The following is a 22,380-nucleotide window of genomic DNA, read 5'->3' as shown; positions in this document are numbered from 1 at the left end:
AGGCAGCTGAGGGCCGTGACTGGACTCCATGGGGAAGTCACTGCCCCACGCCTAGCGCCACCCTCCTCCTTCCTGGGTGCTAGGGAGGTCCCCTCAGCCCTGGGGACGGCTCCGAGCGAGCAAGCCAGGCCGGAGCTTAGCGGCGGCGGGATATCCCACCCGCAGGCCGAGGGCCACCGGACCGCGCCGCTCCCGAGGGCCGGTCCCCTCAGCCGTGACACCTCCCCTCACGGCCCGGCCCGCCCGCGGTCCTGAGGCGACCGGGGGTGCCCCAGCGGCGCCTGTTTGGCGCAGTGCGGGGACCTTCGGCGGGGCTGCCCTGGCAGTGCCTGCGCGCAGGACCTGGCTGCTTCCGGTGTGTGTTCGCGGGGGGACGCGGAGCGGAGCCGGGGAGATGGCGGAGGGCGGCGCGGAGCGGGCCGATGGCCGTATCGTGAAAATGGAGGTGGATTACAGCGCGACGGTGGACCAGCGGCTGCCCGAGTGCGAGCGGCTGGCGCAGGTGAAGGGGGAGGAAGCCCGGCGATGCGGATGGGCTGAGTCATGGCGTGGGGCGCGCTAGGCCGCGTTCGGGGAGGCAGCCCGGTGGCGGGGGGGACGCGCGGCCGCCTCTTGTCACCGCATCCGGTGCTGAGGGGTCCGGGGCTCGGGCCCTCCCGTGCCGCGTCGGGGAAGGGGAGAAGCGGGGACTGCTCTACCATTTCACGGGTGGTGTGTGGAAGGGTGGGCAGGAGGGCGGTGGGCGGGAGGGAGACGAGAGGAGATGTCAGGGTGCAGCCCGCGGGTAGGGGGATAGCAAGGCCCGAGGCCACCGGGAGGGACGTGGCTTTTCCCTGCTGCCACTTTCCGCGGCTGGGCAGACACGTAGGTGCTTGTTCATCCCAGGAGTGCTGTGCGCTAAAGCCGCCTTCCTGTAATTGATCCTGGGTGAGGTTAGGCAGCGCTTTGCATCCTTCCAGCAGCGCTTTGCATCCTTCCAGCAGCGCTTTGCATCCTTCCAGCAGCGCTTTGCATCCTTCCAACTCGGTTAGGTACGTGCCCCAAAAGAGTGGAGTGGAGGGCCAGAGCCATGGCAGGCTGATGGGTGCCTAGCATCTGCTGAGCAAACACGTACATGCACCCAGCCATAGGTGACCACAGGATGTCTTGCTGATGGGATCGTAGAGGTCAGCATGCGTATGGTGTATGTTAAGGTTTCTTTTATGGACTTGTTACGCATCTCAGACCTCAGAACAGACAGACTGGATTTGCTGTTATGTTCTTTCCCAGTAGGATGGCTTCTAATTCTTTACATGCTGCAAATGCTCTGCTCGATCCATGTGTCTGGTGATAGACACGTTGTACTCTATAGCATATTGTAGGATTCTGAAGGCAGTAGCCTTAAGATAAGTAAATTGCATCTCACACTCTCTTAAGACTGTATTGCATGGAGAGGTGTTTTATCCCATGGGCACAGTTCTGTGTAGGTATGGACACTGTGACCACGTTTCATTGCCACATAACATCTACATTTTGCAGCAGTAAGAGCACATCCTTGACAAACAGTTGTATATAGTTTAAAAGATTTTGATAGGATAGGTAAGTTTTAGAAACAAATTTAATTTTCTTCTTTTTTTCTTTTTTTTGTAGTTAATTTTTTGGTTTCTAACCTTTTCTTGCAGCGCCACAGTTGCCACAGGCTGTTACAAATTTTGCCATGTTAACATTTTTTCCTATTTCCCAGGAATTAAAACTTAGGACTAAAAGTACACTGTGGTATCTTTAACTCCTCTAAACAAAGGCAAATATAGTTCTCAGAACCCAAAAAGCAGGACTATTGTAATTCTGTGCTTAGACTGTAAAGCATGTGGTTAATGTTGTCTATAAAACACTGTTATTAATGTATGATGAATGCAGATGAAAGTAATAGTAAAACAATTTTTTGGCCAAGGTATCTAATTGCATATGTGTTCTCACTTAAAGCTTTGTTTTGGCTAGGAAAGAAATCAGTCTTCCATCTAGCTCAGTGAACATGAGCTAACCAAACCTGTCTGAAACTTGCTGGGTTTCTCACTCGACAACTTATAGCATGTATTGGGCAAAAATGGAACTTTTCCAGTTTAATCTGTGTGTAGAACCATAAATTTAAAGTTAGTGCTATGTATGTTTCTTTTTTAAGGAAAAAAAAATTAAAAATGAGTGTATAGGGTAGTCTATGTTTTTTACTTACATGAGCTACTCTCAGTTCAAACTGAATTGTGTTCTTCACTCATGGTGATAATTCTTTGCCTTTTGCATTAGGAAGGAAGATTGCAAGAAGTAATTGAAAACCTTCTGTCCTTGGAAAAACAAACACGAACGGTAAGTAGCATACAGTGTGCAACATTTATTGCTGGGTTGTCCTACACCCCCCCTGGTTCCACTGCATTAAAGTTGTGAAGGGAACTGGAGTATCAGTCTTTTGTTGTTCTTTTCTTTAAAAAGAAAATCAGTGAGGCTAGATATAATCAGGTTTTTTCCCCTTCATGTAAAAGAAGTGTGAGTGATAGAGGTCTGCAGCTTGTTTATCCATCATTAATATGTTTGTTTTGTTACAGGCATCTGACATGGTCTCCACATCCCGTATCTTAGTTGCTATAGTGAAAATGTGTTACGAAGCTAAAGACTGGGATGCTCTTAATGAAAATATTATTCTTCTGTCGAAGAGAAGAAGTCAGTTAAAACAGGTGAATTTTATACTTTGATACCAAAAAATAAAATTATATTTGGAGCTTTATTATATATTTGAATCCCCCTTGTGTGTATGGACTTTCCTGACTTTGTAGTACCTGCCTGAATATATTATTAGCTTCTGCTGACTTTTTTTGGTAGACATAAGAAAGCCAGTAATGAAACTGATGTCTGGAATTAGTCTGTCTTCACCTTGTACCTGAGCTCCATGTGGTCCAGCTTGTCATTCTTTGCAACACAGCTGTGACTTTACTGCTTTCATGAATACCAGTGATTTTAGGTGGTAGTTCATCTTTACACTTTTCTACAGTCTGTACTGTAGACATATTCTTAATTTTTCATGTTCACATGGGGTTTATGTTAAACAGTTTCTGCAGTTTATTGTGATCAAATAAGGTGTATGCTTTACATGATTGCTTTTGAAACTGTCAAACTCTGGAACTCAGTTCTGTCTGGGAAATCAGCTACAGGTTAGCTGAAAGCACTTGCATTTCAAGAAGATACTAAGTTGATTGTACTCTGTTTAGTTTGACTTAATTAGAAGTCAGCAACAGGTAATTTTAGTGGCATCATTGCTTGAGGAAGAAAAAGGCTACCTACTTTTTAATGTGCAGAAACATTAGGAGTTGGTATAAAAGTACGGTTTTAGAGAACTAAACTGTACTCTATTTTTATACAAACTCCTAATGTAAGACTTGAATCATTTCAGCTGAATTTCTTCTTGAGGAAGAAGATTCTAGAAGTTTCATTCTGTTGGGTTTGTTTGGTTTTTTTTTTTTAAAGTAGGTATTTTAATAATAATTGTAACAGTTTTGTCATTGTTGTTACCAGAAGAACATACTCCAATATCTGTGCTTGCCACTGAAGGATGCTCGCTTATTAGTGCCTATTTGGGAATATACTGAGATGGAAAATATCAGTTAGAAATAATTACCCTTCCTTCCCTTCCTCAAAAATCTACAGATGTCCTAAAGAGAAGGGCACACACTTGAAAGAAGATGTTCCTTCCTTCAGTCATGCAGGTCTTGGGGCAAACAGATAAGTTTTGTCAGTCCATGTGAGAGTTGTGTGGATTTGGCAGAAGAGGAGTACTATTTTTTAAGAGAGAACCTCATGGGATGAATTATTTTGAATATCTCATTGGAAAAATGGATGAAAGAAATGACAGAACAGCATCATATTTGACTTCTAGCGTCTGTCGCCAGCAACATTTTACACATTTTTATGAATCAAAGTGATGAGATGTTTCTTGTATGCTTTTCGTTGAAATGAGTCTCTTTAGTTTGATATGAAACTATTTAGTCCTTACCTCTGAGTGTTATAGTTCAAATGCATTTGAGAAATCTAAAACCACAGTATGTTTTTCTTTTCTGTTGTTGTACTAGGCAGTTGCTAAAATGGTCCAGCAGTGCTGCACTTATGTTGAAGACATCACAGACTTACCAGTCAAACTGCGCTTAATTGACACGTTGCGTATGGTTACAGAAGGAAAAGTAAGATTTTGTTTTAAGACTGAATGTCTAAAAGGTAGAATAAAAATCTTCACCTTCTTTAAAAGCATAGCTTCTTAACATTATTACTTAATCTTGTTCAAATAAGAGCAAAAGTATATTTTTAAATTAACCTGAGAAGCCAAGTAGTGTATTTCTTTCCAAAAGACTGCAAATATTTTCCAGATTTCATATTTAAGTAATTTGCTGAAACACTGGCCATATTTCCATGACGTAGATATTTGGATGTATTATTAATATAATTAATAATACATTTCAGAGTTCTAAAATGGCATTTATTTTTCACTTTTTAAAATGTTATGTATTTGAATTTGTTAGAGAAATGGGCAGGTGTACTTTAATTTCTCCAGCACTTAACAAGGCGTTACGTACAGTTACGGTAACCAGAAGGTGATATCAAAGCATTATACCAAGTTAATTATTTACATGATATTCCTTTTGCTTTAAGAAAATAAACAATTCTGGATTAAGGCAAATTTGTATTAATGTTACGGCTTTTGTCTGTTCAAAGTTCGTCTAAATCATTAGTAATCAAGTATTGTCGATTTCTGGATGGTTAGGAGTGAGTGAAATGCTGCAAATGGTAGTACACATTAACCAAGTCTTAACTTCATCTCTGTTTCAATATATTTTAGCAGAAAAAATATCTAATACTTTGTTCACAGTGCACATTCTTGTATGTTTGCTTAAAGAATGGTAGATGAATTTAGACATTATTTTTAGATTAATTTGGTCCAAATACTTCCAGCGTGTCAACTGTCCATCATATTTTATCTGTGTGTATTGTGGATAGTGTCAGTATAGTGTATGAGTACACAATGAATTAATTGGTTGTATGAAAACTTCAAATACATGTCTTAGTGGGGTTGTGATCTGAGTTTGCACTACTCTTTAGAAAATTCCAATGTTTAAACTGCTACTTCTGGTTTCAGATATATGTGGAAATTGAACGTGCTCGCCTGACAAAGACACTTGCAACAATAAAAGAACAGAATGGCGAAGTGAAAGAGGCTGCCTCTATTCTGCAAGAACTGCAGGTAACATGCCTTGTAACTCAAAATTGTGTCAGCAATAAAAATTAATTCTGACTGCTCTTAGATTATTGTTTAGAAATTTAATCAGGTACATCTGCAGAAATGCCTGGAATGAGATTAATTGTTATTAGTGAAAGTGTAATTTAGTTTTAACTGCTTTTGTTAGTCTCATGGTTAGGTCACATAGACTATTTCCCATTCGGAAAACAGATTTCAGTTCTCTAGGTAGTGCATTTAGTTCAGTATTAGTGGATTCGTCTGGTGTAAGTGGGCCTATAATTTAAAATTGAATAACCTTTTCTCCATTTTCACTTGCTCTGGAATAGCCGTTTTTTTCTGTTGTTTTGTTTTGTTTCCTCCTCCTGACAACCTCCCGCTCTTCTTGCACAGTTAAGACTTCACTTGATTTGACTTTGACAGTGTTAAATAGTTGCATTTTCATTTTAGGTGGAAACCTATGGTTCAATGGAAAAGAAAGAACGTGTAGAATTTATCTTGGAGCAGATGAGACTCTGCCTAGCTGTAAAAGACTATATTCGGACTCAAATTATCAGCAAAAAAATTAATACGAAATTTTTTCAAGAAGAAAACACAGAAGTAAGTCATTGGAGGATTTCTCTCTCTTCCCTCCCTTCCCAATTTTAATCTGGCATGCCTCTCTTCAGGTCCCAGTGTATTTGAATCCCTCTGTTTTCTGGGATCCAAGTGGGTTTCATTTACGCAATTCATGGAGCTGTATTAATTTTACTGTTTGATACTGTTTCAGAAATTAAAGTTGAAATACTACAACTTAATGATCCAGCTGGATCAACACGAAGGCTCCTACCTCTCCATCTGTAAGCACTACAGAGCCATTTATGATACTCCGTGTATCCAGGCTGAAAGTGAAAAGTGGCAGCAGGTAGAAAAACATTACGTACAAAATGTCTGTATTTTCATGAGGCAAATACCCATTTCATTACCAGATCAATTTACAGCAGATTAAATAGCTCATCAGTCTGTTGTTCTTATTTTTTTAATGGCTATATTAACAAATTGGTTAGTTGAAAATAGATATAATTAAGTTGATTTCAAATGAATATTTATAACTAACATTTTCATTGTATTGTCTTTGATATCTTGGGAATGTCTTGTCTGTTTTATACAAATGCAGAAAGTAGAAACAGCTGTGCAAGTATGGTCTAAATGATACTGTTGTCTATGCAGAACAGATGTTACAGAAAGACTTTTTTCATGTATTTATTTTAAATACTAGAATTCTAGTTAATCTGAATCAATTTAAATGTATTGCTGTGAATGAGGATTCATTTCTGCAAGGTGATAGTAGTTTCATCTTAACTTCTTAGTATGCTGGGTTTAAGCCTTTTACATGTTAAACTCTAAGCTCTGTGAGCAGTATTTTCAATTCCTCTGTTTAATTATGGAAAAAAACCCCACATTCTTTCCTCTTAAACAGGCACTGAAGAGCGTTGTTCTTTATGTTATTCTTTCACCTTATGACAATGAACAATCTGATTTGGTGCACAGAATTAGTAGTGACAAAAAGCTAGAAGAAATCCCGAAGTATAAGTAAGTATTCTTTCTAAGAAGCAATTCTTAGGTTAAAAAAAGTCTCTCTCAAACTAGCTGTCCAAGTGAAATCTGTTTACGCTGAGTCTGATGTAAGAATCTCAGAATTTAATGCCGTATGAAAAATACTGCAACATTTTCATGATTGTACAAGTTCTACATTAAAACAGATGTCTCTAGAAAGGTCTTTATCAGAAACACAGTCTGAGTTGAGCTGCCCTCTGATAGCATGAAGTATTACAGAGTATATTCATGAAGAACAGTGAATATTAATGATAATAAAATTAAAACACTTAAAATTATTTCTTTGATCTGTTTAAGTATGAAATGATCCTCACTAATATTGGATTGTAAATCAACTTTACTAAACCATTTAGAGACCTCCTAAAACTATTTACCACCATGGAATTGATGCGATGGACTGCCCTAGTTGACGAATATGGGAAAGAATTGAGAGAAGGGTCCCTTGACAGTCCTGCAACAGATGTTTTTGGCTGTACAGAGGAAGGTGAAAAGAGATGGAAAGATTTAAAGAATAGAGTTGTGGAACATGTAAGTATGGCTCTCTCTAAGCATTAGCTATGTATTCAGTGCTGCAACTAAACGTGCTTTTCGCTTGCCATGTTTTAGTTACAAAGAGAAACAAAAAAAGTATGTAGTAAAGCAGCAGGTAAGTTGTTGTTTCCATTGTGTTACACCTTCAACATTTTATTTGCTCATATATCTTTATTATAGGTAAGTATTTGGCACAGTTGGCAGAAAAAAAAGAGTACATTGCGCTCAAATTGTGAGATGTAGCATTCACATTTCAATAGAGCAGAAACTTTAAAGTCTTGCTTTGTATTAAATTCATAATTAGTTGATTTCATTACTTCATAATTTGTCATGTAGAGACTTTTACAAGGAAAAGAATTGTTTGTTCACATTCTCACGTACCTTATGCTGGACTGCCGTTAGAGCACTACAGCTCCTAATCTGCTTTTAACACTGACTTTTATGTTTTTGCAGCCTGCTTCAATTATTTTTTGCACATAACCCTCTACTCTGAACACTTTTATTCCAGAATATTAGAATAATGGCTAAATATTATACCAGAATTACAATGAAGAGAATGGCACAGCTCCTGGATCTGTCCGTTGATGTAAGTGTTGCTTTGCCTATCATTTTTTCATAAAGGGCATGGAAGCCTATGTGCGCATGTGTTTGTGGCAAAAATGTAAGTATTCAGCAGAGTAACGTCTTGTAATTTGAATTTGAGTTCTCTTTTTAGCTTAAAAAGTTCTGTAAGGGATGCCATAGATTATCATTGCATTGTTTTACACACAATACAGAAAGATGTAGCGTTGTAGAAATACACTGCTTGGTTACAAAATTCTCAGAGTTTACACTTGTGTGTTTATGAATATTCAGGGATATAGTATCTGTTGTTGTATCTCTGTATATCTGCCTTTGTATTACCCTTGCAGCTCTCCTAGCTTCATCCTTAGTGTAATTCCCTTGTTCGTGTTACCAGTGTGTTTCAGCTCTTACCAGGAAGAACAAAATGTGCTATAGAGATAGGCAGGGAGCATTAAGTGCACTTTACTTCATTGGGTCCTTTTTATGAGAAGTAGTGTAAAAGTCTGTTGGGTTTAATAGTATTAATCTGACACTTTACTAGTCAATACAAAGACTTGAGTGTATTTTCATGCCTTTTGGGAGGTAGAAAACTGTTTTTTAATTCAGGCAGAACTCGATGTTGTGATGCACGTGCCCATAAAGCAAAAGCTGGCCTTAAAAATTCATTTATATTCAAGGTCTCATTTAAATGCTGGAGCTTCTTGTCTTGTGTTTCAGTGTTAAAAAGCTCTTGTCAAAGGGTGATTAAAACTGACTGAAGATACCGGGTTTCTCACCTTTAAATGTCCCTGTTTATGGGTGGTTTTACTTTGGGAACATGGGGTGGAACAGTCTTCCTGTCATCCCCCTTTGTGTTTTCAAGAGCTTTCAAAAAAAATTCGTACATCATGGCATATTGGTATTTCAAGTGCTAATGAAAAGCTTTACCCTACTGTCTTTTAATTAAATCTGCCCTTTCCCACAAACTCGGAATAAACCTTTGACAGTGTTCAGTAGTTTACATGGATTTTCCTATGCCTTGCTTGTCAGAAGGCTTGTTTTGGTATCTCTGTAGCCAAGTACTCCAGTATGTAAGTTGGTGTAGTATATTAAACTTAATTTCATGAAAGATAATCAGGTACAGATCAAATGAGAAAAAAAAGTGTTTTTGAATAGATGGTGCTAGCAGTTTCTAATGCTAACGTGTGGCGTTGAAGTATTGTGCATTTTTTTAAGTACGATACTACTACAGCTGTATTTCTGTTAAGTATAAAGAAAATCTTGTTCCCTGTGCTTGAATGCTGTTTGGGAGGAATACTGATGCTGTTTTCTTGACTTAGTGTTGTTTGTCTTTGCAGGAATCGGAGGAGTTTCTGTCTAACCTAGTAGTTAATAAGACCATCTTTGCTAAAGTAGACAGGCTGGCAGGAATTATCAATTTTCAGAGGCCTAAGGACCCAAACAATATACTCAATGACTGGTCTCACAAGCTCAACTCACTAATGGCCCTAGTTAACAAAACCACACATCTCATTGCCAAAGAGGAGATGATACATAACCTGCAGTAAGGTGCCTCAGTAATCTCAGTGCTTTTAAAGAAGGCATTAAATCTTCATAATAGAGACTATTATGGCAGTGTGTATATGGTTTGTTTTCTCCTTGTCAAGCCTTCCTGGTCTAAAATTTAGAACATAATTCTGAAATTTCTGTCGACAATTAAGTTCCCTTGATTATTCATTCAGTTGTTAAATGTTTTTGCTACAATTGGTGAAAGAACATAATAAAACTGTATTGCCTGTGTAATAGTAGTCTTGTGATTTCTTGTTTACCATGTATACCTTTATTTAACATGATTCTGTGGTTATTTCATTACAGGACTATTTTTGAGGCTGTGATTGAGAGGATATACTGTAAATAATAAAATCCTAGGGTTTTACAGTAGCATGAATTGAGGTAACTTATAATGATAATATTTTAACATTATGTCAAGATACTGTTTGAACAAAATTATGGATGTTCATGCTTAAGAATAATGTTATTTCTTGTGGTTTGGGACTACAGATAGGCTTTATTAATTAATTCTGTGCTGACTGAGAAATTTCCCTGAATCTTGTCTGCTTGGTACAAGTCACTAATTTTCACTGTTTTGTAGTTCTACAAAATCACTACAATAGCAATTATGCAATTAACTAAGACAGTACTTCAACGCTGCTGCTTCTCATAATTGAATGTGTTATATTCAGACAAGATACCGTCCTATTATTTGTTTTAACCTACTTGTAATGGAGGGAAGCAGTAGATTTTTTCCCATGTCCCTGTTCTGTTTTTTTTTTAGAAAGTAAAATAGTAGCACAAATAGTATAGTAAGAATCAATGGAACTTTTATTGAATTTGCTCTGGTTTTTAATGATTTTTAATGCTAGCCATAAGTAACTATTCTGTTTGTAATTAATTAGGTAGAGACTATAATTGCAAGTGATGTATTGAGATGTATATAAATCCTATCTCTTTAAAAGCACACCAAACTTCATTCAAACTAACACTCTTAGCACAGGTAATTATCATATGAATACACAGTAAGTCAGGAAACTTTAGACAGTGATTTTGAGTGAGGGAAGTTGGTGAAGGGACAGGAAAAGATGGAAGCTTCAAAGCAGTGATTTGCATTTGAAATGTAGGCTTTGGACATAGCTTAAGGGAAACTTGGGAGTGTCATTTTGGAGGCAAGTAATGTTATCAAGCCACACTAATCTAGCCCACCTCAGCAGAAAAACAGCCGAACTGGCAGTGAGGGAAGGGAGAAAATGGAGCAGACTGTTCAGAATGCATAGAACGCTTTTGCGAGGCTAGCCTTAGTAGCATAAATAAAACTGGCTGCTGCTAGGATAATGAACAAAGTAACTTCAGTTTTGACCTTGTCAATTGAAAAAATAGTCTTCTGGAAACTGAGGCAAGAGGTATCAGAAAGGGGAACAATGGGTCGTCAGGGGAAGTGGGAACTTGCCTCTCCCTGGTCTTCTTATCATAAAACTTTTACTCCACTGGAATCTTCAACCCCAAGCATTTAAGCTTATGGACTCTGTGACACTTCTGCCAGATGAGAGATGCTGGACCAGTTTCCCCAGCCAGAGTGGAATGGTTCAGTGGTTCCCTGGTCCTACTTTCTGGGGTTCTTGCAGATCCTACTCCCTCTCTGGCCTAGCTATATCCTCTCTGCTGCCTTTGTTTGCATTTAGAACGTGAGTTGTTGGAGAGGGGAGGTGGTTTCTCTCCCCTTGCCAACTACCTTTTGCTGTCAGCATTGGAAAGAACATGGAAGCACTCTTTCAACAGTCCAAGTAACTCCTTAAAACTCAATTCAGAAGGATTATGCAGGTTCACTTTCATGGTCTGTATTCATACCAAAGATTGACAATGATCAAGCTTTTTGCCATTTGTTCTGAAACAGATTTTTGTCTTCACTGAGTTCACTTACAACACCTTCATCTTGGTTTGACGACGTACTGCCCAAGGCAAACTCCCTCAACTCTGTCCTCTGAGTGAGGTATGCCTGTTGAGTACCTAGTACCTGGTGCCAGAAGCGAGAATCCCTCAGGTTTGCCTCCCCAGACATCACAAAGTTAAAAAAGGCATTTTAAAACAAAATTGTAGAATTATTAGGCTGCACAGTAAACCCAAGGGAGTGGGAAAGAATCTATCTATTCATGGACTGTTGAGGGTTTTTTGGGTTTTTTTTGGGCAGACTACTATTAATGAAAAAGAAAGGAGTGTATCTTTTGAGTCTCTGGTAAAAGTTGCCACATTCAGGTTGCTACGAAAAAAGATGAGCTGTACACTTTTGGTGCTAGTTCATCCCAAGAATGCAAATATATGTCAGACCTAACTACTCCACAAGCAATTTACAGGTCAGTGTAAAGGCCTGCTGGCTTCTTAAAAAAATGCACTGAGATTGAAGATCTTTGATCTTGACAATGTGGGATCAAACCATCGCATTAATCTGAACTTTGTAGTGCCTGTCTCCTCAATGTACCCTCAACATCCCCTTATTGCTGTTGGCTTCTCAACACCCATTTTCAATTAGTTCGAGTATTACTTGCTCTAGAAATAGTATGTGTTTAAAGAGTCCATGTTGAAGAAATGTTACCCTTGGATAATTATGAAGTAAGATTATAGTTGAGATCATCTGTTCATTAGAGGATTCTGCAGGAATTCCAGGGGAATTTTCATGCTGGAAAATCAAGACTTGCTACTTTTCAGCCTCATAATCAGACATTAATGACTGCCTAAAACCAGTTTGCTTTATGGTTTAGTAAGACTTACTGTTGCTATCTAACCTCAAGTCTGCCACTGACTTGTTTGTGGCAGAGGGTAAACCACTTAACTTGTGATAGTTTCCCATGATTGCTGCTTCTGAGGGAGTTAAAAAATTTATGAAGGTCCAGTATGCTAAGACAATAAAAACATTACTTCTCTTAGTGCAATCAGTCTGGAACTTCTCTTGAGAAGGGCCTGCTGGTTTGTGTCTCAGAGGTGGAAACTGCTCAAGATGCCTGCTGGGATGTTAGGCTGCAGGGTCAGGGACGAAATTCGGTGCTGAATGTATTCTATTATGTGCTTACTACTTTTACATGTTAATTGTAATGTTTTTTCATGTATTCTGAAGTTAAGACATCATGAGTGAAGCTGATTGAAAAATCAGGTTTTCTGTAGTGGAATTCAAGAAATGCTAGTTCCCAGAAACAGGAGTGAACTTTATCATAGAATGGAAATGGATTTTCTGAATTTCCTGTGAAAGCAAAAGTCTGAGGAGAAAGAAAAAAAGCAGCAGTGTAAGTTTGAAATAATTAAAATAGTTTTGTTTTAAAAATGTAGAAACCAAGCTATAGTTGTGATTCCAAGTGTGCAGCTCATGGGCGAGCCAGGACTCCAGGGCTTTTTGGCTACCAGCTCTCCATTAGCCCCGAAGCAAGTGAGGGTTTCTGAGTTCCCAACTCTTCCAGAATCTGTGCCACACCTCTGCTCAGATCTTAGCTTCATGGCAGGGAGCCTAGCAGCCCTGAGTGGCCCCAGATTTTCAAACTCCTGGTTTTTGGCAAGGGGCCTAGATTCTCCAAGGACCTGGGCACGGCTCCTAGCTTCACAGAACAGGGAGAAGCCCTGTGAACAGTCATGATTTACAGAATCCTGACTTAAGGGTAGGGAGACTGGATGTGTTAGTGCCTTCTATACAGGGCTTCCTTGCAGTTATGGTCCCTGGGAGGTTGGGCTTTCTAAGTTTCCAGCAGGAAATTGCAATTTTGAGATCTGAAGATATTTTGAAATCTTACAAAAAATATATATAAAACAAGAACTGAATTTGGTATTGCTGTATTTGTTGGAGGCTTTTTGGTTTGGTTTTTTGGTTTTAATCTTAGCATTATCCTGAGTCCCTAGAAATACCACTGTTTGTTAGGCTTTTGAGGATCTGAGTCCAGTCAAGTCTCATGATGCTGAGCAGCGAGTCATTGGTTTTGTTCCTATCTCATGCTTCCCCATTGTGCCTTTAGCATTTCTTACATTTGCAACATACACTGTTGCTTTTCTTCTGCTCCCAAACTCCATGTGACCAGCTGTTCCTGATCTCCTTGGGCAGAAGAAAGAGACTGTGCTGGAACCAGTGCAAAACCCCACATTCCTCAGCAGAAACCTAGTACTGTGAGCTCTCCTCTTGTCATGAAATCCCATTAATAAGCACAGCATATGGGGATTCCAGGAACTTTGGAAGTCTGGACAATTCTGGAAGCGTAAGCTAGTAGTCAGCACATAATCACATCTGTTTCTGTGCCTAGCTCAATGCCAAGTGAAGACCTGGCTTGTCAACTCAGCCTGGAGAGTTGTGAATGATGTGTTTGATTGCAGAGGTTAGAAGGCAAAATTGCAGCTTCCACTGGGGTAATACACATCAAGGAGAGAGAAAGAGACATCTCGTGGAGTCCCTCCCACAGTAGCAGCTAATGTTACAAGCTTATTTCCTTAAATTATCCTTTAATACTGTATTGAAACATGTCAGTAAAATCCATAAGAAGGCTCTTTCTTCCCATGTAGTGTATAACTGGTTGCTAGTGGCATACTCTGCCTTCTATGCTGTTACAACAGAAGTGGTTCTGAAACTAATGTTTAGTTACATCAAGGACCTTTGGCTTTGGGATCTCATCCCTTAGGCCAGTTGTTGTATGATTTGCACTTTGAGCAGAATTTCCAAGGTTAATGAGTGCTTGGAGCCCAAATTTGTTTTGGACCAACAGTCCTCATCTTTCTATGTGGTAAAAAAGACTGTGAAAGAGCTTGTAGGGGGCTCCACGTGGAAACAATACAGTTATTCCAATCCTGCAGGCTCAGTGGCAGCACTCGAACAAAATAGGGCTTGGCAGCTGACCCCATCTCAGAGCTGTTGGCTCTCTCTGCAGCCTCTGGCATGTCCACTTAGGGTTTATGCAATACAATTAACCAGTCTGCAAAATACAGTAAAACCTACTTCCTATGGGGGCTAAGAAGTTTAAGTCAGAAGTTCGTAAAAAGCAGTGGGTGTAAGGGCACAGGCTCCATACTGTGTTTTATACACAGCACTTTTTCTGAGACGGGGGATTTCCCTGTTGCCGTAGTCGTTCCCCAGCCCCTCTCTGAGATGTTTCTACGGTGCAGAGTTGCCATCTTTTTACAGCGGTCTTTGCCTTCAGTACATTCAATCTAGGAACTTTAAAACAAGAGAGACAGACAGCAATAAAAATGGTGTCTGTCACTGAAAAAAATCCTTCCCCGTGTAACTCAGTTGCTAGCTACACAATTTTTTTGCTAGCACAGTATAAAGAAATACCATCAGAACAAATGGACTCAAAAGTTAATGACAGTTTATGTGAAAAATAAACCCAGCAAATTTCTGCTCACCCCAAACTGAACTCCACAGGATATATGGCTATTTTTAGATAAACGCACATACAAAACTCATTCTATTTTCCACTGCTTTTTTTTTAAAATTACCATTTCTTCCTTGCATTTTGTAACAGAAAAAATTATCAGTAATACAAAAGCTCACTAGGAACCAAACACAACCAACTTCCAAAATAAAAGGCCTAATTCCACTTCAACAACCTGGACTGAATGAGACACAAAGTTACTACAACCTAAACACCGTAACTGCCCCGTTCCTTGCAGAGTGTCCCTGGAAAATACTTCGGAGTCACAGCTCGCTTAAAAAGGGGACTGATTTAAGTCTGGGGCTGCAAATGCAAAGGATTTCTTTAAATTTACTTCCTTCTGCATTTACATTTTTGCAAGGAGCTCTCTCTATAAATGCGTTACTGATGAATATTGAAAATACTCTTGGGCACAAGTACCTTCTTGCAGTGGCAATGGATCAGAGGCGTGGCTGGTGGTTATTCTTCAAAGAGTTAGGAGGCGTTAAAAGTAAATTTAAATGTATTTAGGAAAATCCAATACTAAAATGACCTGGATCTGATAATTATTTTAATTAAAGTAGAAGGAAAAGTTTTTAAAAGACACCAGAATCCTGTTTTGTTGATAAACTTTATTAAGATCCTGCAGTAAGCTGCTTTTCCCCAAATTCTTGTCAACGTTTCCCTACAGCACAGCGAGGGGCACCCATCCACGCACAGCTGAGCCAGTAACGCCTTGAAAAAGCCAGCTTGCAAAACAGCGTAGGTATTAAGAATTGATTGCCAAACATTTTGAAAACACAGCTAACAGGGAAGATTACTCCCTGAAAATAAAACTGTTATGCAAAGCGGTTTCTGGGATTCTGGCTCAGCCAGAAACGCTCTACCAACAGTCCTTCAGCAAAAGCAGATGGGTTTTGAAAACACGATGTACAACGTGAGCTGTTCTATCACCTGGCTCCAGCCTTCCCACGCGGACCCGGGTTCCCAAGTGGGAAGTTTCTTTAAGGCCAGTAACAACTTTTTTTTTTTAAAAAAAAATCACCAACCAACCAAAACCAGACGGAGAATAACCGCAAGTAAAGAGCCATTTTTAGCACAGGTGGACTTTGTCTCGCAGCTTACCGGGCGGGACCTTCTCTACGCGTGTGCGCACCTCCTACCCCGCGTTAAGGAGGACGGTCCGCGCCGGTTGCGCGGGCGCGCAGCGCGTCTCCCCGCGGCGGGCAGCGCTCCGCTGGCGCCCCTCGGGCTTGGCCGTCGCTGCGTGCGTGTAGAGGCAGTGACGCGATTGCCTGGAAAGGGAAGGGGGCGAAAAAAGAGAAAAGAAAAAAAAAAAAAAAAAATCCCCCCAAAAGAAACCAACGGCAAACCTCGAGGCTGCCGGTCTCCAGCCAAGCGGCGCGGCAGTGCCCCCTCACGCCGCCACGCGCGGCCCCTCCGGCCGCTGTGTGAACGGAGAGCTGCCGGCCGGAGCCCGCGGCTGCCCTCCGCTAGCCCGCCGCCCTCCACCGTGCCTCAGACGGGGCCGCGGGTCTCGGTGCCCGTCCCGTCCGCAGCGGCCCTCCGCCTTCCCCCGCTGGCCGCCGGGCCGGGAGGAGGGCGGGGGAGGGCTTTCCCACAATGCTTTGTGGGGACGTTGACAAGTGGATCCAAGATGGCGTAGAAAGTAATGACAGGTAAGTCAGGACTTCCCCATTCGCCCCCCGCGGGGGCCGGGGGCGGCTGGGCCCGGCTGGCGAGGGCTCCGGGGAGGCCTCGGGGGACCCTCGGTGCCCCGCAGCCGGCCGAGCGGCCGAGCGAGGGCTGCCGGCCGGGCCGGAGGCTGAGCGGTGCCGGCTGGAGAGGGCCCTGTGTCTGCGGAGGGGCCTGCAGCGGCAGCCGCTCGGGGGCTGTTTACGGGAAGGCTCGGCCGGAGCCCCGGGGGCTACCGCGCTCTCCCGGGAGCCCACAGCCGCCGGCGGGCGGGTCGGCGCGGCCCTCCGCCCGGCGCGGCGGGGGCAGGCGTAGGGGCCAGCCTGGAGAGCTGGAGATGCCTTGCACAACCCCGGCTTCCCCCGGCTCCGGGGGTGCTCCGTCAGGGAGGAGGGTGGGGGGATGTAGAGAGGGGGGAGTCAGCTTTGTTTTTGTACCGGGTGGGGCGGGAGGGAAGGGCTAGCGACAGCCAGGAAATAACAATAATAAAATAAAAGTAAAAAAACGGTTTAGATAGGGTTTGTTGAAGAATCGAAAAATAAATTGAAAGAATGTAACAGCCGTTGTAAAATTAACCCTCGGAGCAATTGAAGTGTTGGCAGATAAGCTTATATTTTTGTTTTCTGCAGGAAGGCTTTGTCAGGGCCGAGTGGCTAGAAGTTGGGAGGTCCAACACAGACCCTGAGATCACCTTTTCTACAATGCAACTGTTGTGAAACTGAAAATAGGAGAGTTTATACTGCAGGTTGCAATACAGTCCTTCCAACAGAGACTATTTATATCTATATTTTTAGGGAAAATCCCCAAGTAGGGGAACAATATACGTTACCTCTCCTGGGGTGGTTCGAGTCTTTTCATTAATTTCCAGAGGAGTGAAGTTGTTTGGCTTCAATTCATTCTTAGTTAAATTGTTGCTGTCTGATTGTAGTAACACGATTAAACATATTGATGAAAATTAAGAAATAACTCCAGGGAAACATTTGCGAGGTTGCTTTCCAATTAATGACAAAATGAGTAAGAGGTAAAAAGGTAATAGAATTTTTGCGTTATCAAAGGCATAGCGAGCTTGACATGAACTTTTAAAATAATATATTTTGCTTTTCATTGAAGAAATAAAAGAATTTTGAGACACAAAAATGTCTTAAAAATTAATATCCCCGTTGACAGATTGAGTGCATCGTGGCTAGTTTTGTTGTGATGGTTTGAATTGTTGGGGTCTTCTAATGTTGTTATTCTTAATAAATATTATGATTGAAACAAGGCAAAGCGTAAAATATTTCCCCCTCCTTTATTTTTATTGAGAAAAGACACATTCCTTTGTAAAAATAAACAACCAACAAATTAAATGAAGTGATACTTGGCAAGTTTGCATTATTTTCTAAGACTGATTGGTAGAACAGGGAGGTTTTAAAATAACGTTTTAAATTCAGTTGTTTCAATACTTTTGAGTCATAGCAGATTGTGAATGAAAACTCTGTGTTTTTTAAATGGCAAAACTTGTTTGATTGGGACGGTCTGGGGGTGCTGGGCAGCCTGCTGGTCCTCTGCAGTGGGGAGTTGATGTTGAACGTGCAATTGAAACTTAGATGAGGGGAGAGTGTACAAGTGACCACCACGTTCCCTCCCCTGAGAGATGTGAGCCGAGGGATTCACTCTTAGATGAATCAGACTTTGGTAGGCTTAGCTTTTACAGTGCGGAAATTGTGAGTGGTGAAAGCTGAGTTAAGCTTTTTTGTTGAACTTTAATTAGCAGAACAGTTTTTCCTTACTGGTAAGTGAAGGAACATTTTATGTGTTATTACTGATAAAATTGAGTTATCTTTGTAATTTGTTATGAAAGCAGAAATTACTCCCCCCCCCCCCGGTGAAATCACGTTTCTATTATCACTCCTCGCCTCTGAATTTTTTGGGCATACTGAGTGTGTATTTCCCCTCCTTTAATTCATACAGACCCCATGTCTTTTTAAGTGAGCCAGATGAACTTTTCTATGAAAGAGGCCTCTTAAAGTAATGGCTATAGGACTTGAAAGGTTCTAATAGCTGGTTTTGAGGTTTGGGGTAGGTTTTTTCATTTGTTTTTGTTCTCTGTTTTTTTGAGGGTTGTTTTTGTCTCTTCCTAGCAGACTGAAAATTAAAGGGAGATGTGGAAGCAGCACCTTAATCTGTAATTTGTCCCAGTTCTGCTTCTTGATCTGTCATGGAGGATCCTTTCACTTTGTGAAATCTCATTGATTTGAGAGAATTTGTTCCTGGGCTTTGGGATCTGTATTAGTAGATCTGGTCTGGAGAAGGGCTGTAGTTTGGAGAGAACTTATGCTCGAAGGTTTGATTCATGGAGAAATTCCCATCTTGAAGAATCTAAGTAACTGTGTCTAGAAGGTTTGAAGACTTAATAATTCCAAGTGGATAGGGTACAGGCCTAGTGCTTGAGAGATCTGGACAGCCCGATGCTTATCACTTCACCTGTTTATGCTTCCTTTTGAAAGAATTTAAAATAGGAATAGTGAATCTTAGCAACTTGTAAAGAGTCTTGATGCCTGTGGATGAAAGAAGCTCTGTAAGTGCTAGGCAATATTATTACTAATGTTTTCTAACTCTGTTAATTTAGTAGTCTGATGAAATGTTTTCTCTAACTTTGGCAATTATTTTTGTTAGTAAAATCCCCTTTGCGATTTTAGCTGGATATTCTTTCTGACTTTCAGTGTGGTGGTGTTTTTCTTGTTATTCGTTGTTTACTACCATCTCACATTTGCTACTGCACTTTATTCTAGGTGTTTTCAATTTAGTAATGGCAGAAGCAACTGCCGGAGCAATTCAGAGTATTAGTTGCAGGCCCTTGAATCTTTCACCTCCCTGGCGTTCCCTCCCGAGGTCAGTGGTACCTAGATAGGTCTGGTAGCAGAAGTGAAATCTAAATTAGAAAAATCTTTTGTAATATTTTAAATCCTGTCCTGTGTACAGCCTGAATAGCTAGGGAAAGCCATGGGAGCTGGCTTGGAGAATGAGAAGGAAGGTTGGTGTCATCATACACCTTAGGGATAGAGTAGTCGGACAGCTGGCGTTCCCCCCTGCCTTGGGGACCAGTAGGCCAAGAATCATAGTAAACATCAGTCCTGTCCTTTCTTTTTTCCTAGAGTTGTTTAGGGCTTTTTCCTGGAAGCAGATCCTCAGCATTCCTCTTTGTGCAAGGCTGCTAGTGGCTCATTACGGGGGAGAAAATGGCAAATTTTCTTTTCCAGATCTTCCCTCCTGCTCACGTATTGTAGCTGTTTAATCATTTGTCACTTCTTTTGTTGAGGTTCTGAGGCAAGATCCCATTGCCACTACATGGTATATGTATTTTTCCCCTGTAAATGGAGGTATTATTGGTTAGATGATCAGAACAAACAAAACCTTCCTTTCTTTGTTCTTGTTTGTCTTGCTATTTCTTCTGTGGCCTTTGGCAGTAGTCAGCACTTGTGTTTATGTATATTGATGACATACATTTAAAGACATCGTACTTTATATGTTTGATTTTTTTACTGCCTTTGGTAGACTTCTGTGATTGTCATTCTTTTTCAGCAAGGAAGAAAAGAGAGAGAATATTAAAAAAGAGACTGTTTTTTCAAAAGTTTGCACACAGCATTGATATGGAATAAAAAAAATGAAGGAGTGTTTGGTCTTCTGGAGATTTTGACTGGGAAAGTAAACACTTGTTTTCTCCTAGTATTTATTTTGGGAGGGAGGAGGAAAATAACTAAACTTTATAGATAGCAAAATTAGGAATCTGCAAGGTCAGACTGCTCTACAGAAACAGGCCATCTTCTGGTGATTTTATTATGGTGGTATTGATATGTAACTCAGGTTCCTTATTCAAAACCAGTGTTGCTTGCTGAGCTTTCATCTTCTCTTCACACAAATGTTTACAACATGAGGCTTCAACCAGAAGCAATCACTCATGTCTGAGAAACACAGAAAAGTGAATATTACTATAGGAAAAGAAGTGCTTAGGAATTTAAGCAGGGAGATTGTAATTACCCATGGGTGAGATTTTGTTTTTCTGTTGCATTTCCATTGCACTGCTAGTTGAAGTTAAAGGATACTTAATGTGGCTATAACATAATATCCAAATGTTTCTCTACAATTTTTTATGCAAATTCATTGACATAAATTTAATGGGCACGCACTGGTTATTTACCCAGTCTTTTCACAGAGCCCTCCAAAATACCAAATTGCAGACTTCTGACAGGAAAGCAAGATAAGAAATCATGGATTTCAGTCTTTTTCCTTCTTAAATGTAGTTTTACTACACTGAGAGGTTCCATTTAATGGCTAAAAAGTTTGAGTGGTTACGATGGCCCCATCCTAGTTCTGAATAAGTACCACCTACCAAATTTTGTAGGTGTCATGGGGTCTGTCAGATGTTAGAAGACTCGTGTTTTTGCAAGAAGGTAATGTAGAATTAACAACGCTGAACTATATAGCTCTTCCAAGAAGCAGTAGGTACACAGTGCTGCAGAATTGGTAGCAACAGTTTTTGGAAGTGATTTTATGTAAAGAGATGTTTTGGAGATGTTACTGTAAACTGTTGTGCGATTTGTTTCTGTTAGTCTCAGGAAGTACCGCTTGTATGAAGAATGATGTGACCGAGGTGGATGTTTTTAATCTTTCCTTCTATGTGGTCTGGGGAAGTACATTTCATGATCTCTCCTGTTTGTAAGCAGTAGGAAGGCTAATGATTCTGAGAGCTGTAGTGACTAAACATCGGAAGAAAAAGAGTAGTAGAATTATATTAGGTACGAAATTTTGATTCTTGGAGTAGCAAAAAGTAAAGAGTAGAAATGTGAGCAGTGCATGGATTAGTCTGAGTTGGTTTTATGGTAGTTAGGGTAAGCTTTATTTAGAAATGATCTTTCAGCCTGTGAATTTCAGAGGGTTTTTTTTTCATGGTTATGTACAGCAAAAATACTGTATTCATCAAAACACTAAAAATTACATTACTTAAATAGGCTAAGAAGATCTTTCAGAGCCCTTCAGACCCCATGGCAAAAGGGAAATACGTAATACAACAAGAGCTGTTTTTGAGAATCTTGGTTGTTAGTAATGTGGCACGAGTGTTTAATTTGCTGGAAAATATTTAGTGGTTCGGCAAACCAAGAAAGTAGCAAATCTTTGTGGACATAATAAATGGAGAATGCCACAAATGAAAAGCATGGTGGTTTGGGCAGCGTATAAAATAATGCTTTGTCCTTATATACCTTCTCACTTAATGTAAGACAATCAGTATTTTTGTAAGTGAAAATTTTGTTTTATCCTGGGATAATTTTGGGGGGATGGGGACAGGCAGTGTGTGTCTGTTCCCAAGTAATGTTCTTTTACTGCTCTCAACTAAATTCCCAATCAGCTAGCTGGGATTCCTAACTGCTGTTGAGCAGCCACGATAGCTGCCTTGCTTCTGCTCCTCTGCCATCTCGGGAGCCAGAATTTGTTGGGCTTTTCTCATTGTCTACGCAGGCAGGTCATTAAGGGGAATTTTTTTTTAGCATACTTCTGAATCTGTGCTAATGTAGTGCTGTAGCTGAGTGCTGTGGGTATTTTATTGAAGTGATGTTTTTGATTATAGCTGTTTATGCTAATGGTTTTGAGGTAACTGTACTCTGGCCATATCTTAAGACACTCACACGTTTGGAATGGTCCAGGACATTTGTTTTGTCGTTCGAACTGACTGATATTACTTGGCTGCAGTTTTGTTTATATTTGTTTGGCTAGGCTACACACCGCTTCTCCTCCGAAGTTCTGTGAGAATCATGCCATTAACCACAGTAGGATTGTTACTCATTCCTGCTGATGTCT

General features: G+C 40.6%; 2 protein-coding genes across 6 annotated transcripts in view; both read left to right on the top strand.

Moving 5' to 3' along the window:
- Window positions 1-319: 319 nt before the first annotated feature.
- Window positions 320-9,720, top strand: PSMD12 (proteasome 26S subunit, non-ATPase 12). The gene is made up of 11 exons (XM_075770605.1): window positions 320-502; window positions 2,281-2,340; window positions 2,577-2,705; window positions 4,095-4,202; window positions 5,153-5,257; window positions 5,702-5,851; window positions 6,021-6,155; window positions 6,711-6,823; window positions 7,201-7,375; window positions 7,887-7,964; window positions 9,280-9,720. Exons 1-11 carry the CDS (start codon window positions 395-397, stop codon window positions 9,487-9,489), a joined length of 1,371 nt encoding a protein of 456 aa, XP_075626720.1. The 5' UTR covers window positions 320-394; the 3' UTR covers window positions 9,490-9,720.
- Window positions 9,721-16,272: 6,552 nt separating this feature from the next.
- HELZ (helicase with zinc finger) overlaps window positions 16,273-22,380 on the top strand; it is an 89,319-nt gene continuing 83,211 nt past the window's right edge. For 3 of the 5 annotated variants that reach the window (XM_075770602.1, XM_075770601.1, XM_075770599.1), the window contains exon 1: window positions 16,452-16,532. The gene's annotated coding sequence lies outside the window, so the exon portion shown is untranslated. Of the gene's footprint in view, window positions 16,533-22,380 lie in introns of all 5 variants that reach the window. The other 2 variants (XM_075770604.1, XM_075770603.1) reach the window with 1 other exon arrangement.

The sequence above is a fragment of the Balearica regulorum genome, chromosome 18 (genome assembly GCF_011004875.1).
Source record: "Balearica regulorum gibbericeps isolate bBalReg1 chromosome 18, bBalReg1.pri, whole genome shotgun sequence".
NCBI lineage: Eukaryota > Metazoa > Chordata > Aves > Gruiformes > Gruidae > Balearica > Balearica regulorum.
This window is presented reverse-complemented; position numbering and strand designations above follow the sequence as displayed.

Coding starts and splice junctions, on each gene's coding strand:
- PSMD12 (XM_075770605.1), top strand. CDS start 395: ATGGCGGAGGGCGGCGCGGAGCGGGCCGATGGCCGTATCGTGAAAATG. Junction 2,706..4,094: donor GAAGAAGTCAGTTAAAACAG/GTGAATTTTATA, acceptor TTGTTGTACTAG/GCAGTTGCTAAAATGGTCCA. Junction 5,258..5,701: donor CTATTCTGCAAGAACTGCAG/GTAACATGCCTT, acceptor TTTTCATTTTAG/GTGGAAACCTATGGTTCAAT.